This window comes from Dasypus novemcinctus, chromosome 1 (assembly GCF_030445035.2).
Source record: "Dasypus novemcinctus isolate mDasNov1 chromosome 1, mDasNov1.1.hap2, whole genome shotgun sequence".
NCBI classification, from domain to species: domain Eukaryota; kingdom Metazoa; phylum Chordata; class Mammalia; order Cingulata; family Dasypodidae; genus Dasypus; species Dasypus novemcinctus.
In genome coordinates this window covers 193,999,850-194,017,301 of record NC_080673.1, presented here as the reverse complement: position 1 = coordinate 194,017,301, position 17,452 = coordinate 193,999,850, and the positions used below count along the sequence as shown (strand labels likewise).

General features: G+C 41.4%; 1 protein-coding gene across 5 annotated transcripts in view; it reads left to right on the top strand.

The window, feature by feature from the left end:
* The window catches only part of CC2D2A (coiled-coil and C2 domain containing 2A), a 131,132-nt gene that overhangs the window by 20,090 nt on the left and 93,590 nt on the right, over positions 1-17,452 (top strand). For all 5 annotated transcript variants that reach the window (XR_011649604.1, XM_058300761.2, XM_058300755.2 and 2 more), the window contains 2 exons: positions 15,871-15,959; positions 16,298-16,399. Coding sequence is in view for 4 of the 5 variants with exons in the window: in XM_058300761.2 (XP_058156744.1) it covers positions 15,871-15,959; positions 16,298-16,399 (191 nt within the window). In the remaining variant the exon portion in view is untranslated. The remainder of the gene's footprint in view (positions 1-15,870; positions 15,960-16,297; positions 16,400-17,452) is intronic.

The window sequence follows — 17,452 nt, the reverse complement described above, 5'->3', positions numbered from 1 at the left end:
GCGGCTCAGTGGCAGCCCAGAGCTGAGCTGCCTGAGGGAGCAGGTCTGGGGAGTACCCAGCACCTAGAGGAGGGGAAGACAATCTAGTCAGAGGGCAGAACATAGTCAGAGGGCGGAGGGCAGAAATGCCAAGGAGTTTACCACCCCTGGAGTTCACTACATCCCATGGTATGGGAGGACCAAATAAAAGGACTAAGGAAAGTGTAAATGAATGTTCTCTTTTATTACTATGAGCTGTCAGGAAAGGCACACCCCCATATCCTCCTCCAGCCACAGCCTCATTTCCTTGTCCTTCTTTCCAATAAAACCCCCTTTACAGCAAAATCCCTCAAGGGTCTCCTATCCTCGCTCTTTTTTTTAAAAAAGATTTATTTTTTATATCCCTCCCCTTCCCTGCCTACCCCCCCTTCTCAGTTGTCTGCTCTCTGTGTTCATTCGCTGTGTGTTCTTCTGTGTCCACTTGTATTCTTGTCAGCGACACCCACAATCTGTGTCTCTTTTGTTGCGGTCATCTTGCTGCATCAGCTCTCTGTGTGTGGGGCACCACTCCTGGGCAGGCTGCAGTTTTTTCGCACTGGGCAGCTCTCCTTACAGGGCGCACTCCTTGTGCGTGGAGCCCCCCTACATGGGGGACACCCCTGCATGGCACAGCACTCCTTACCCACATCAGCGCTGTGCATAGGCCAGCTCACCACACAGGTCAGGAGGCCGGGGGTTTGAACCTTGGACCTTCCATGTGGCAGGCGGACGCCCTATCAGTTGAGCCAAATCCACTTTCCTCCCATCCTCTCTTGAGCATACACCAGTGGGACTCCCACCCTCATCCCCTCACCAAAAATGCTCTTGTCAAGGTCACCAATGAATGCCCCATTGGCTAAATCCAGTAGTGGGCTCTACGACCTTATCTTCCCAGCTCTCTCGGCAGGATTTGCTGTATGTAGCTCATTGCCTCTTCTTCCTCTGACTTTGCTTCCCCATTCCACTCTCCAGGTTTTCCTTCTACCTCGCTGGTTGTAACCTCTCAGTCTCCTTTGCTTGTTCTTACTCATCTCTCAGACCTCTAGACGGTGGAGCAGCTGCTCGGTGCTGGGTCAGCGCCCTTCCCCTAGTCAGCTCCTCCAGGCTCAAGGCTTTAAATTCTATCTGTTCTCTGACCTGTCCCAAGCTTTTCTCTCCAGCCTGGCCCTCTTCCAGACTGAGCATGCAGTGACCCACTCAACTTCCACTCTTGCGTATCAAAGAAGATTAACTCACGTTGTTAACAGGCTTATGGAGGTATAATTTATGTATCCAAATGTCATGCCCTGTAAATGTACAGTGAAGTGATTTTTAGTAGATTTATAGACTTGTGCAGCCATCACTGCTATCCACTTGTAGAGCACTTCCACCACCCCACAAAACTCCTTTATGCCTTTTTTCTGTTAACCCTCATTCCCTCCTCCAGCCCTAGGCAAACACTGATCTGCTTCTGTCTCCATAAATGTGCCTGTTCTGGACATTTTGTTAGCGGAAGGTTCTGGGTTTCTAGGTTGCATGAAGGAATTTAAGGACATGCCATAGGGAAAGCAAGGGAATAAAGAGTTTATTAAGAAACAAGAAAAGGAGAAAGTACACACTCGAGACATGGGTGCAGGCTGCGCTGCAGGGCAAACCCTGCCTGTGGGGCCCAGGATGGGTCTTTTTAAGCCTTTCCACCTCCCCCATGTGAAGGAGGGATCTCAGCTCTCCACTGTCCTGACTGGTTGCCTTGCAATCTTCACCTGTCAGCTTTCAGGGAACCCATAGGGAGGCCTTTCTGTTTGCAGTTCTCTGGTGCTTTTTTTGGGCCCCAGAGTTTCAAATGGAGCCTCAGGGGGTTCCGGGCGGGGTCTCATGGCTTTGTCCTGACCAGCGGGGTCCCAGCTCTTATGGCTTTATTCTGACCAGTCGCCTTCCCCGTTTCCTATACCAGCCTGCCTCAACTTCATGTAAATAGCATCATTCAGTATAAAGTGTTTCGCATCCAGCTTTTTTCACTTAACATAGTTTTTAAGATTCATAAATGTTGTGGCCTGTATCTACACTTCATTCTTTGTTCTGCTGAATGGCATTCCATGGTATGGATGTGCCACATTGGGTTTATTCATTCACCCGTTGATGGACATTGGCATTATTTCCATTTGGGGGCTATAATGAACAACGCTGGTATGCACATTTGGGACATGTCTTTGTGTGGGCATATGTTTCCACTTCTCTTGGGAAAATTCCTAGGAGTAGATTTTGGGGGATATATAATAATTTTTAAGAAACCTCATGTGATTCTGTGGAGAACCCTGACTTATACACTGTAGATCTGTTTTCCAAAGTGGCTGTACCATTTTATGTTCCCACCAACAGCGGAGGAGAGTTCTAATTTCTCCACATCCTCACCAACACTTGATATTGCCTGTCTTTGTTTATGGCTTTCCTGGAGGGGGTGTAGTGGTATCCGAGTGTGCTTTTACTTCGTCTTTCCCTAAAGATTAAAGACGTTAAGCATCTATTCATACGCTTAGTTGCAACGTATCTCTTCCTTAGCAAAGTGCCTATGTAAATCTTTTGCTCACTTATTAAACAGGTTGTCTGTTTTATTGTTTGGTTATAAGGGTTCTTTTTATATTCTAGATACAAGTACTTTATCAGATAAATTATTTGCAAATATTTTCTCCCAGTCGGTGGTTTGTCTTTTCATATTCTTAATGGTGTCTTTAAAAGTGCAAAAGTTTTCCATTTTGATGATGTCAATTTATCATTTTCTCTTTGAGGGACTGTGCTTTTGGTGTCATACCTTAAAAACTCTTTGCCAACCCATGGTCAGGAAGATTTTCTCCTATGTTTTCCTTTAGAAGTGTTGTAGTTTTATTACCAGATTTTATCTAGGTTCTTGCCTATATTGCAGAAATGAATTTCAAGAGCATGCCAGGCGAGTGAGGCCAGTAATTTATTTAGGTAGGCAAGGAAGAGAAATGGGGAAAAATAACAGATCAGGGATCCCAGGTAGAGAGGAAGGGGCTGAGAAGTGATAAAGAGGGCTGATTTACAGGCTACAGTTTCCCATTATAGGTTATAAATGCCCAGGTTTTACTTGCATCGCCACGTGGCAGAGTAAAAATGGCGAGAGCGGTGCGCAGAGGGCAAGAATGAGTCCAGACCCAAGAGAGCGGAGCACGTGAGCGCTCGTTCAGGCCCCACTTGGCTTTTTGAACTGCTCATTATCCCACCCCTTTGCTAATGGCAGGGGAGCAGTTCCAGCTGTTCACCACTTTTATGGCTTATTTCTCCCATCAATCTCCCAGGAGGGCCCAATTAAGTCCTTGGAGAATATCCAGGCTTCTCCTGGCTTCCAGAGGAAGTCGTCTTCTGAGTGGCAGAATCTTGGGGGAGGGTCTTCCGGCAGCCATCTTGGGGGTATTGATGTTCTTGTGGCCTTCTTGCCAGGTTCCAGATGCACCTATTGATTCCCTGTCTTACTAGCCTGCTTCAGTTTTAGCTGCTATATTTAATTATGTCTGTAATCTATTTTGTGACAACTCAGATGTCACTCCACTAAACCTGAGCTTCTAATCTCTCTTCCCCAACCCAAACCTCTTTTTCCTGTCCTCTTCCCCACCACACTAAGCAGACATTTTATTTATTTTTGATTGCTTGGGCCAAAAAACTTGGAGTCACTCTTGATTCCTGTCTTTCTATCTTCCCACGTACAATCTATCAACAATTCCTGTCTCCTCTGCCTTCAGAATAGATTTTAAATTTGACCGTCTCTCACTACCTCCACTACTTTTTTCCTACCCCAGGCCATCTTCATCTCTGATCTAGAGAACTGCAACAGCCCCCCATCTGGTCTTGCTTCACATTCTTGCTCCCCTCCCTCAAGCTAGCAGTCAGGGTGATCTTCAGGAAATGGAAGTCAGATCATATCACTCCTCTTTCAAAACCTTCCAATGGCTTCTCACGCAATGCAGAATAAAAGCCACATTCTTTAGGATGGCCTACCCCGTCTGGCTCCCCTTTACCTCTGTGAGCTGGAATCCTAATTTCTCAACCCATACCCCTTGGGCTTCCCCTTTCTACTCTGGCTTCATACCAGGCATGGCCCTGCCTCAGAGCCTTTGCACCAGAAATGACCTGTACCTGCAAATCTCTCCCCCCAGTTAGCCAGGTGATTTGATCCCCCACTTTCTTCACCTGCTCCAGTATCACCTTGAGGCCCTTTCTTGACCACTCTATTGAAAACTACAATACACCCCTCCCTCCTGGCCCTTCTTATCCTCCAGTCAAACTTTATCTCCATACTACGGATTACCAGCTGGCATTTACTAAACATGTCATTTGTTTGTGGTCTCTCTTCTCCCACAAGTATAACAACTCCATGAAGGTGGGAGTCTTTGTTTGTCCACTGCTCTATCCCTAGTGCCTCAAACACAGAATAGGTGATCCATGAATATGTGTTGGTTGAATGATTTCAAAGTGAAGGGATTCTCTAATCCAAGTTTTCTAAATCTGAATTTTGTAGAATACTAATATCCATTGCAGGGTTTCTTAACCTTTTTTGTTCCACGGACCCCTTTGCCAGTCAGGTGAAAACCACAGACCCCTTACTAAGTCCAATCTATACTGTGGATTATTTAATAAATACATCACACCCACACCAACACATCCCCACAAGAATAATGTTTGTTTTTTTTAAATTTAAATTCAAGGTTACAGACCCCTTGTCAAGAACCCCTGGAACTTTAAAGATTGACTTCTTCTCAAAATATTCTAAGGCCAGATTCCAAGTTCAGGAGCTTTGCATATTGTTTCCCCACATGGAAATACACAAAGTTCATTACCATGTTGAGACAACTCACATTTAACCTGGCATCTCTCACAGTTTCCAGCCCTCCTGTGTGCTTAGTTTTTTTTCCATACTGTACCAGACAATTTAGTAGATGCGACCCTATGCAAAATTGTCATATCCAAAGTTATCTATCATGGATCTTGCTACCTTTGAGATTTTCAGTCCTGTTTGAAGTTCCATTGCCCTACTTCCCACCACAGTGATGAACAGGGGCCAGAGGCAGGGCTGGCCAAGGCTGAATTGGGCCCAAGCTTGAAGATGGGCCAAGACTGAGGCCTGTAAAGAAAAAGCAAAGGGCAGCAGGCAGGGCTGGAATTCCAGGGGCCCAAGGACCCCAGAGCAGAAGGAGACCTTGGCGCCAGAATGAGAGCTCCTGAGCTTACTGTTAATATAAAATGAAAGGGTTAATGACAATTTGAAAGAGAGAACTTGAGAGAATCAGAAAAGGGGAAAGTGAGCCAGGAAGCCCCTCTGTAGCCCCTCAGCAAATGTAAATTTTTTTAATTTTTAAAGAAACTTTAGATTACATAAATGTTACACAAAGAGTATAAGAGATTCCCATATGCCCCCGTCCCTCCCCCTCCCATACTCTCCCACATCAACACTGCTGATAATTTACATTTGCTGTAAATATAAATGACAGCAGCTGTTTGTTCTCAGCCTGCTTTGATTTTCTCTTTGCATAAACTTTCACATGTGAGACTCATCTATTTTATAAAGCTTAGAAAATCAGGAGAAGGAACTAGTAGAAAATAATCACTCATATTCTTACATCCCATTGAAAAGACACCATTAACCTTTGAGGCCCGTTCCTTGCTCTGGGTTTTTCCTGCCTGACTGCTGAGAGAAATTCTGTGTTCCCAGAGCGTTGACTGTGGTTAAAATTATATCCAAGGTCCCTGCAACCAGATGAAGTTGGTTAGAAGTTGGTGGTAGATGTAACCTATTTAATTACATTTTTCCTCTCAAGTCTTGAGAATAATGCCTCAGTTCCCCTTTAATTTTTTCTATTGGAATCAAGCTTGCTTTAGCCCCATGCTCTCGTCCCTGCCAACCCTATGTTAGCATTCCATCCCTGGAATTTTGCAACAGGAGACAAATTATTTTGCAGCTGGTTCTGAGCATTGAGAGAAGAGAGGCAGTAGGTAAAAAGCCAGTTCAGACCAGTGGTCTCCTACCCTTTTGTCTACTACCCCTGCAAGAATTATGTAAATATTAAGTTCCCTCTTACATATTTTTTGTGGGGCCATAAAAATTTTTATAATATTTTTAAATATCTGAAAAGGATCTAATTTCTGGCACATTGTATTTATTAATGTTTTAAAATAAAACCATTGCATCAATTTTAAAGTTACCCAAAGGATCTAAATACCACAGTGATTTGATCACCACCATCATCTATTTTAAAAACAATAAACAAGTTCTTCCTTAATGGTTGGAAATTTTATACCATTTCCCTTTCTTCACTTTCTACTCTTCACACATACATACACACAAAATTTTATATATTTTATGCTTAAAAATCTTTTATTGCTCACCCTATCAACAAATTGAATTTTTGACTGAGCCATTATTGTAATTATCAATACTGCACAACTGATGAAAACATAAAGGAGCAATAAAATTTGGTAAATATTAATCATGAAAGTAAAAAAGTAAAATAAAAACTTTCAGAGTTTATTCTTTGTTTAGTGTAGGAAGATACAGAAGAAGGGTCATTAAAAAAGAACCATCATCGTGCCTGCCTATATGAATAAATGTGACTTCAGATAGTACCATTTCAAACCAACTCCAAAATACCCATTTCTAATTTCATATCAAGTCCCTGGAAAGTCCTTTTATACCCCCAAGATATACATAAGCACCAGATTAGGCAATGAGATTCAAAGAGATCACAGAATTCACAGGTACAGTTCTAGCAAGAAGCATGGAAATTTCTGAAAAATAAGGGGAGGAGGGGAGCACTTCCAGAAAGACAAAGTAAAGAAAACCCAAAAAACACCTTCTCCATAAAAGCTATGAGAACCCTGGCAATAATTGTCAATCAGTTTTTTAAAGACCTGGAAAGTAACTAAAAGCTTGCAATAATCCAGGGACATTTGATTTAAGAAAATCACCTGAAATGCAGGACTGCTAGCTTTATGGAATTTTACTTTACCCTAATCCCATGCCTCTTTACCAAGATGATGCCAATTCAAACCAACACCAAAATACCTCTTTACCAAGCTCTATAGTAGATGCAGCCTTGCAACTATAGTAGCAGTGAAAACCAGCAAACTTGTAGCCATCAGAGGGGGCAGAAGGGATTTAGAGCCTCCCCCAAATCCCTATTCCCAGAGAGCTGTCCCTGTTTGACCTGTCTTGCAGCTTGCTGAAAAAATCCATTCTCTGGGCTTGTCTTTATTTGGCCTGACTCGGACTTCATTCTGTGTAAACAGCTTATTCACAGGGCATTTGTTGAAAACTATCAGAAGCAATTGTGTAACATTGCAGCTCTCTGAGATGGCATACTCATTGGGGCTAATAAGAAGTTGATCAAAAAACATAAAAGGAAAGTAATGGGGAAAAGTAGGGTCCTTTGAAAAGTTACAGCATATTCCTGGGAAGTTAGAAGGTCATGCACATATTCAAAAAGACTTGAGAAGACATTAAGCTCTTACCCCTGGCTGCCCTGGAGATTTGATCCAAATCTAGTGTGCACATTAGACACACTCAATAAACTGTAAGAGGCATAAACTCAGAAACCTACCTCTAGACACATCATAATCAAACTTCAAAAAGCCAAAAACAAAAGTGTCTTATCATGTACAAGGGCTCCCCAATAAGATTAACAGTGGATTTGTTATCAGAAACCATGGAGGTCAGTCAAAAAACAGTGGGGCGACATACTCAAAGTAATGAAAGAAACAACTGCCCACCAAGAATTTTATATCTATAACCTAAGTGTCCATCTAGAAATAAATGGGTAGACAAAATGCGGTACATATTCAGCCACAAGAACGAATAAAATTGTGAGATATGCAACAGCATGTAAGAACCTTAAAAACATTATATTCAGGAAATAAGCAAGAAACAAGTTGCATAAGGACAAAGATTGTATGATATTATTTATAGGAGATGACTAGAAATAGCAGTTCACAAAGGCAGAAAGTAGATTAGAGCTTACTAGGGGAGGGGAGGAAAATGAAAGGGGAAAGATTTGTTTGGATTAAAAAATAAATAAGAATTCTATATCTAGCAAAACTATCCTTCAAAAATGAAGGCAATCCATGTTGCTCTAATGTGGCCACTCTTTAAACCAAACTCAGCGTGTAAATGCATTATCTTCCCCCCAACATGGGACATGACTCCCAGGGATGAGCCTCCCTGGCACCAAGGGATTTCTACCAAGCACAAGCTGGTGATGCAACTAGAAAAAGACATTGAATAAAAGGGGGAAACGGTAAAGACAAATAAGTTTATATGGCTAAGAGACTTCAAAGTGAGTCAGGAGGTCATCAGAGGAGTTGCACTTACAGACATCTCAGCAGGATCTCAGAGATAGCCAAAGTAGACACAATCCCAAGTATTGGTGTTCCTGAGGGCTACAGAGACACCCAGGTCCTACAGTCATGGCAGATAGCTCTGGAGTTCAGTGCCTTGCCAGTGAGCCCTACTTTGGAATTTGTGCTCCTGAGTGTGATGGAGTTAGACTCAGATGTGATCTCTCTACACATGCCTTTTCTGTCACTTTTACTGAACCTGTAGTTGCTGCTGGGGTTGGTGTATGCTTGGGAGACTTGAAATTCTGGACTGACTGTGTGCTGGCTGGGCCCCAAGCCTCAGTGGAGTTGCAGCACCTACTCTCTGGTTTGTCAGACTTGCCCATGTCGGCTAATGGAGAGGTGGGATAGTCAACCACCACACCAGGGAACTGAGAGATTCTACAATTGCAAGCAGGAGAATCCCATCCATGTGGTATCTAAGCCCCCTCTCAAGTTAGAGGCAGAACGGGCATCACCATCCCAGGGTCCTCAGGATGGAGAAATAAAATATGGATTAGAGTGGACTTACTGGTATTCTACTATAGAATTATTGTGACTCTAGCAATGGAAGAAACTGTATAATTGATGTAGAGACAGTGGCCATGGGAGTTGCTGAGGGCAGGGAGAGGGAAGAACAGGTGTGATATGGGGGCATTTTCGGGACTTGGAGTTGTCCTGAACGATATTGCAAGGACAGATGCAGGACATCATATATTCTACCATAACCCACTGAATGGACTGGGAGAGAGTGTAAACTACAATGTAAACTGTAATCCATGCTGTGTAGCAGTGCTCCAAAATGTAATTCATCAAATGCAATGAATGTGCCACATTGATGAAAGTATTTGGTGATGTGGGAGGAGTGGGGGGTGGGGAGGTAGGGAGGTGGAGAGTGGGGGTATATGGGATCCTCTTATATTTTTTACTGCAACATTTGGTATGATCTATGTATCTTTTTTTAAAAATTTTTAATCTATTTTTTAAAAAGTTATACAATGAAAAGGACCATAAAGAAAGTAGGGTCTGTCTTCCTGAGGGTCCTTGCTTCTCCATTTACCTTTCAGGCATGGGTTGACTGAATAGGAAATGAGCCTGTCTTGCTCTGCTGGACCACTGCTTCTCAAACTTTCATGTTTAAAGTTATAATGTGCATAGGAACAACCTGGGATTTTGTGAATGCAGATTCTGATCCAGTGGGTCCATGGTGACCCCTAAGATGTTGCATCTCTTAGCAAGCTCCCAGGTGCTGCTGGTCCCCAGACCACACTTGCAATGGCAGTCTCCACACCACACTCCAGATCCAACTGTGAGAAATGGAGAGGGCAGGTCCAAGGAGCCATCAGTAGGCTCTAGCTGCTTGCCTAGGCTGCTCCACTCCTTCCAAAATCCCAAGATTGTAACTTCTCATTTTAAGGATGCTACCTAGAAAATTCCTCCTCCTCTTACTTAGAGTCTAGCTTTGAGGAAGGTAATTGAGTTAGTTCATTAACATGCCAGGGTAAAGCAATGGCATGGAAAGGATTGTGTGTTGTTTATTAAATAAATGTTCACTTGATTGCTTCATTCATACAATAAAAATATTTATCATGTGCTTATTTTGTACACTAAAAAAAAGTGAAGGCAAAACTAAGACATTCCTAGGTAAATAAAACAGCAAGGAATTCATTGCCAGCAGACATGCTGTATAAGAAATACTAAAGGGAGTTCTTCAAAAAGTAGTTCTTCAGGCTGAAATGAAAGAACACCAGAGAGGTGACTTGAACCCACAAGAAGAAATAATGAGCACCCCTAAAGGAAAATAAGTAGGAAAATAAAAAGACAGTATAAATATACTTTGTTTTTAATTCTTTGTTTTCTTCTATCTGATTAAAAGCAACTGCAAAAATCAATAATAAAACTGGCAATGGGCTTATAATGTATAAAGATGTAATTTCTGTGACAGTAATAGTTCAAAGAAGGGTCAAATGGAGCTGTATTGGAGCAAATATTTTATAATCTATTTAAATTAAGTTGGTATTAATCCAAACAAAATTGTTTTAAGGTAAGATTTTAATTGCAACCCCCAGGACAACAACCAAGAATATAACACTATAACAAAAGAAAGAGTAAGGGAATTAAAATGGTACTCTGGAAAATATCTATTTAGCACAAAAGAAGGCAGTGATGTAGGAATAAACATGTATATAAGAGTTAAACTATAAAACTCTTCGAAGAATACATAGGAATACATCTTTGTGAGTTCAGATTAGGCAATGTTTTCTTAAATATGATATCAAAAGGATAAGTGGCAAAGATAACATAGATAATTTGAACTTCATCAAAATTGAAAATATTTGTGCTTCAAAAGACACAATCAAAAAAAGTTAAAAGACAGCCTGCAAATGGGAGAAAATATTTGCAAACCATTTATCTGATAAGGGTCCAGTATCCAGAAAATATATAAACTCCTACACTTTAACAATAAAAAGACCAATAACCCAATTTAAAATGTGCAAAAATTTGAATAGACATTTCTCAAAAGAAAATACACAAATGACCAATGTATACATGAAAAGATGTTCAATATTACTAGTTATTAGGGACATGGAAATCAAACCCACACTTCATACCCAACAGGATGGTTATGATTACAAAGACAAACAATAATCAGTGTTGGTGAAGTTGTGGAGAATTTGGGACCCACAGCATACATTGCTGGTAGAAATGTAAAATGGTATAGCTACTTTGAAAAACATTTTTATAGCTTCTTAAAGAGTACAACATAGAGTTATGAAATGACCCAGCATTCTACAACTAGATATATTCCCTAAAGAACTAAAAACATATGACTCACAAACTTGTACAAACATGTTTGTAGCAGTACAATTCACAGTAGCCCAAAGCTGGAAACAACTCAAATGCCCATCGAGTGATAAATGGATAAATAAAATGTGGTATAGCTATGCAGTAGATATTATTCAGCCATAAAAATGAATGAAGTACTGATACACGCTACAACTTGCATGCACCTTTGTTTTAGTTTGCTAAATGCTTACAAAACAATTTGCCAGAAATGAGTTGGCTTTTACAATGGGATTTTTTTAGGCTAAAAGCTTACAGTTCTGAGGCCATCAGAGTGTCCAAATCAAGGCATCATCAGAGACGCAGCAATGGGTGATCAGGCACACCACAGGGCAGAATACCTGTCCGCTTGTCTCTCTGCAGGCCTCATTGGCTTTCGCTTTGGGTTGTTCTGTCTATGGTTTTTGTCTCTCCCAGGTTCATCAGTTTCTGGAGGCTTCTCTCTGTCTCTGTGACCTTCTTTCTGTGTCTGCAGCTTTTTATTCCTCCATTTACAAAGAGCTCCAAGAAGAGGATTAAGACCTACCCTGGGTCATGCCCTACTGAGGTGATCTATTAGATTCAGATTCTCAACTGCACGGGAATGGATTAGCATTAAGAACAGGGTTTTCTAGGATCCACCAACTTGAAACTGTTACAACCTTGAAAACCTTGTGCTACATTCAAGAAGTCAGGCATAAAAGACCACATATTGTAAGATTCCAATTATACGAAATGTCTTGATTGGTCAAATCCCTAGAAGTAGAAAGTAGATTACTGCTTGGCAGGAGCTAGGAAAGGAGGGGATGGAGAGTGACTGCTGATGGGAATGGGGTTTCTTTTTGAGGTGATGAAAATGTTCTGGAAATAGTGGTAGTGGGTACACAACACAGTGAATATGGTAAAAATCACTGAATGAAAGGGGGAACTTTTGTGGTATAAGAATTCTATCTCAATATAGCTGTGTTTTGTTTTGTTTTTTACATAAAGGAGGCATCAGGATTCTGGATGGTCTCAATCTAGGGGCATATGCTGAGAGGAATAGAAAATTATTTCGAAGAGTGTAATGCCTATTTTATTTGGAAAAGATGGTTGTGTTTTCTGAGGGGTCAGGTAAAACCAAGTGACTGGAAGGGAACTTGAAAGTGTCTAACATTTCAGTAAGGAGAGAGAAAGGATATACAGTGCATATGCATGAGAGGAAAAGGGGAGGGAGCACAGAGAAGGTCTTGGGAAACATTTGCAAATATGGGGCTAATGAAGCCTAGGAGATTAGGTCAGCTGGGAAGCAAGTGCAGCTCTGCTGAATGTGTAGTCCTTGCAACCCCTGATGAAAAACATCACTCGATCAAGGAAATCCTTATTTCGCACTACATTGGCATTATGTATTAATATATTTTTATTTTAATGAAATGTCCTAAACTTCTCTCATTGTCCATAAGTTTTACATGTCCCCAAATAAAATCTTTTAAGGACTTTTAAAAATTATTTTCATCACACTTACTTTGTACTTGCCAGGTCTTCTTGGCTAGGTCCTGAAGCTTTTTATGAATATGCCTCTTTATGTAAATGTGAAATCACACTCTTACTCAAGCATGGCAAATCAGTTCTTATCCCCAGAGCAGGAAAAATAAAGCCAATTTGAGATCATATAGCTGATTTGCAATGTAGTAGGGTAACTGACAGTAAATTAGAGGAAAAAGAAATGTTTACATGTGCTGTCTTGGTATTTCCATCTATTTAAAGAAATACTGGTTTGCCTTATCCTACCAAAATAAAAATGAAAAGTATCTAATCTCTATTAGTTATTATGTCAAAGGAAATGAATTAGCATACATTGCTTTCTATGGATGCCAATTAATTTTATCTTCAAAAAGTTATCATCATTATTTTATACAAATGAAGAGTACATTTATTTTAATTTGAAATACCATTCAAATGTGACATCCCTTACACCCTGATAGTTCCTTTATATGCATTTTGTTCACTCTTTAAATGCTGCAGAGTACCAGGGACCAATGAGGTCCTTGCCCTCAATTAATCATGCTCTAGCTGGGAAGATGACACATTATAATCTAGTTGAACAGACCAGATTTGGAAATATGTATACCTCTAAGTGGTCTTTCACCATCTAGATTTTTTTTTTTTAATCAGACAAGAGCTATCTTTCTTTTACCTTTTCAATATTCTTCAAAGCTTCCAAAATGAATACTAAAGAAGTCACTTCAGTTTCTTTATTCAGAAGAGGTAGTGTTTAAGTGAAATAGCTTGTCTTGATTTTAAAGTATAATTCCTAAAATTACTTTTCATGAACTAAGTACAGATAGTAGCTGTTTTAAGTTAATTTGAAACTCTGAACTTCCTTTTTAACAACAAGGGAAAATAAGCAAGATGAATTTTCATGTTCAAAGAATGCATGATTAATTTTAAGAAGGGCTTGTCTTTGGGAGCAGAGGCAAGCAAGGTGGCCACCCTGAGGAGAAGACTGGCAAGCACCAAAAAGTCCAAACTAAAACACTCATTTATTCATTCCAGCATTCGACACTCTTTTCGTGAACATGTACCATGTGCCAGCCCTGTGTGACTCAGAACCTGGGGGAGGAAACAGATCAATCAAATAACTACAGAGATACATAAATTCAAAATGTGATCAGTGCTATGAAGCAAAATTATAGGGACTCTGAACATTTCCAAAAGGGGATGATCTACCATGATCTTTAAGATGGAAAGTAGTGATGATTCGGTTTTTTAATGAGTTGAAAAGAACGCCATAGGCCATTTCATTGGGCTGATTCAGATTCTCTCAAATAACTTTAGATCTCAACACATACACAGCAATCATCTTTACCATGGTTATTTCATGCCTCTATGCAGTCCACAACTGAGATGGTTGGGGCATGATATAAATAGTATTTTATATCATTCTATCACACAAAGGGAAGAAAGCACAGTTCAAGAAACCAAGTGGCCATGCTGCAGAAATATCCTTTGAAACCCATGGGCATTCTCTCTGTCAGCATTAAACAGATGCTGGTAGAACCTGAAAACTCATTGCAAACAAGGTCTTTGTCATCTTCCTTCTTCACTTCCTTCTTCTCTGCCACCTGATTTTTCTTCTGCTTGCTAGCCTTCATCTCTTAATGGTGCTTTGTCTGTGTCAGGGCTCTCTTCTTTTAGCATTCTCAACACTTCAGCTCTTACCGTGGGAGAAATGCTTCCTGAATCGTTTTCTGGCCCCTCTCCCAGAGCTCTGTCTCCTGGACAAGCAATCATTTCAATACTCCACCAGCACCCCAGACTTACATTGTCCCAAAATGAATTGACCCTGCTACCTCCCAGCCCCAGCCTGCTTTCTCCCCTTCCCTCCTCTTCTCTAGTAGCATTGAATTCCTGATCACCTCCATCAACATCTCCAATATCTTCACCTTCTCCTTCTTTCTTTATACCAGGGGTTCTAGAATAAGTGTGCATTATAAACCTAGATTGTGGGGCCCCACCCCAGAGTTTCTGATTCCATAGATCTGGCTGGGGCCCAAAGTTCCCAAAGCTGCTGCTGCTGCTCTTGAGAGCCACTGCTATAGACCTACTAATGGGCACTAAGTCCTGTTGTATTTTCCCTCTTGTGGTCTCTGTCAGTTACTCCCACCGACCTCCTCTCGTTATCAGCTCCCCCTGGGACATTCTAGCTGGAGTCTTTGGTGCCTGACTCACTCCACCCAACCATCCTGCATAGCCCCAGGTGCAGCTTCTGAAAATGCTACTTGCTTTCACTTCCTCCTCTCTCCCACATACTTCAACACTTTGCCACTGCTCAGAGCTTACAGCCTAGACCCACTGGCCTGACATCTGAGCTCCTAACCTCCCGCAGTTTTATCTCCTGCTTCTTCCACTACAGACCCTCTGCTCCAACCAAGCTAATACATTCCATTTCCCAAACATTCTGTGTTTATATCCATCTCTTACATAATTGTGTTGGGCACCCGGGAGTCAAAGAACTGGGACCAAATCCCAAGTATGCCACCTACTAGGTGTGTGATCAGAGTCCAGTCTCTTATCACATGGGGGTTCTGGAGTCTTCATATTCAGGACACGATAGGAACAATAGCTGCATCTTGCTGGCTGGGATGGCATGACAATTAATAAGACATACGTACCACAGCGCCTGACATAACAGGGCCCAATAGCTCATGACGTTTATACATTTATTCCAATAATATGTACAAAATAGATACTGTCTATGATACAACCCAGGGCTGTGGGCTGGGCCTGCAGAAAAGGTTTCTGTAGAAGGAACCTTGAAACCCCCAGCTCATTAGCCATCCATTCGCCTGACAAGCTTGTTCCTCAGATGGACAAATCACAGAGCCTCTCACAGGGGTAATTGAATTGGTAAGTGTTTCTGAACAGCCAAGTATCATTCATTTTCTTCTTAGCTGAGTCCATGGGACAGAGCTGGCCAGATCAAGGGTTTGCCGTCAGTCTCAAAGAAGCCAAGGTATATCCTTCCTGCGTCCGAAGGATGGTTGCCAGCTTTATTCCATGTTTGCTATGTGAAGTTCTAAATGTGCAAAATGAAGTCGCTTTCTCTTTATTGTTTGTTTGTTTCTTTAATTTAATCTTCCCTTTTAGGAAAATGTTATTTACATTCATTTTCCTTTATTTTCCTAGGCTTACCTCCAATTCCTTCAGCTTCCAGAACAGGCTTTGCAGAATTTTCCATGAGGGAACGCATGCGGGAGAAATTCCAAGCTGCGAGGGTGAGAGAAGCCACGTGACTATTTAGCTCAGGGCTGATTGCTGTTCTTCCAGTCTTGTCTAGCTTGCTTTGTTTGCTCAAGACCATGTACCTTTGAATACTATTAAAATGATCTTTCCTCTTTTAAATGCTAATGTAGTGTTTTATGTTGGTGCAGATAGAAAGTATGATTAAGAAGAATTTAATGTCATTTTTCTAAACCATTTCACTTGTGTTTAGCCCTTACAGTGCTAAAGCGTGTATTTTTTACTGACTATTTTCCATTGAGACTGTAAGTGGCAGAGGACTTCACAGCATGACTAACATTTTACAGCATTAATTTTCTATTTGGCTTTTTAGTCCAAAGCAGAAAGTGCTTTGCTGCAGGAAATTCCCACCCCACGACCCAGGCGCTTACCAAGTCCCAGTGAGAAGGAACTAGAGACTGGATTCGGCCCAGAGGTGAGAAACGGGCAATCTTTACTTTATGATCATTCGAAGACAGTGATGCAAAATACAAAATTTCAGCCAAAGTTTCTACAACATAACTATGCAGAGAGGAGGTCTTACATGTCTATCAGTTATTATAATAATTACAATTTATATGGCACTCCTCTGTGACAGGGACTTTGCCAAGCCTTTTCCCCATATTACCGCATTTCGTTATCACAACACCTCTACTGGGTAGGTTCAATTATTCTCATTCACATTTGACAGACGAGGAAACTGAGTTTCCATGTGCCTGCATAGCCATCCCCAGGTTACAGAGCGTGTATGTGGTGGGGTCGGGATTTGATCCCAGGTCTGTCTCACTGGGGTAGCATTGCTGGGTCCATGGGTTTGACTGGGAAGTGGGGAGAGAGATGAGTGCAGCATGCAAGTAAGGCCAGAACATGCCTTCATGACAAGGGAGACTGGGTGGTTTTCTACAAGCCGTGGAAAGCTATTGACAACAGGATGGGGAGGTGGCTTGAAGGCACTGGGGTGATTTTCCTTTGAGTAGGACGTGTTTCCAGTCAGTCTCAATGTGTGCTTGTCCAGAGACACATGGAGGAGGAGGCACCAAGCCTGGAAAAATAGATTGAAAAACATTTCCACTGTGGTGAGCTTTGAAATTTTCAGAGTGCCTTTGTTTCCTGAGGAGAAGAAAATTGAATGAGGAGGGCCTTTAGACTTGGAGAAAATTCCACAGACCCATGACGACCCTGAGGAGGAGAGAAAACCAGTCAAAGACAAAGATTCATTCAGGAGGTAGATGAAGGGCAAACATGTAAGAGGGTAGAGAAAAGAAGGGGAAGAACAACAGAGCAAATGGCCCACTGAGGTATATGCAAAGTCTCATCCAGTTTTGTTTTGTTTTATTTTTAACCACTGAACAAAATGAGCACAGGCTTTAGGGATATTTCTCTAACATCACCACTAAGAAGTGACTGACTTCTTAGATTAAGTCTTTTCTTTTTGTGTATGAGATGTTATAAAATGTCACCTATATCCACCCCAAGCAGGCCACTGATT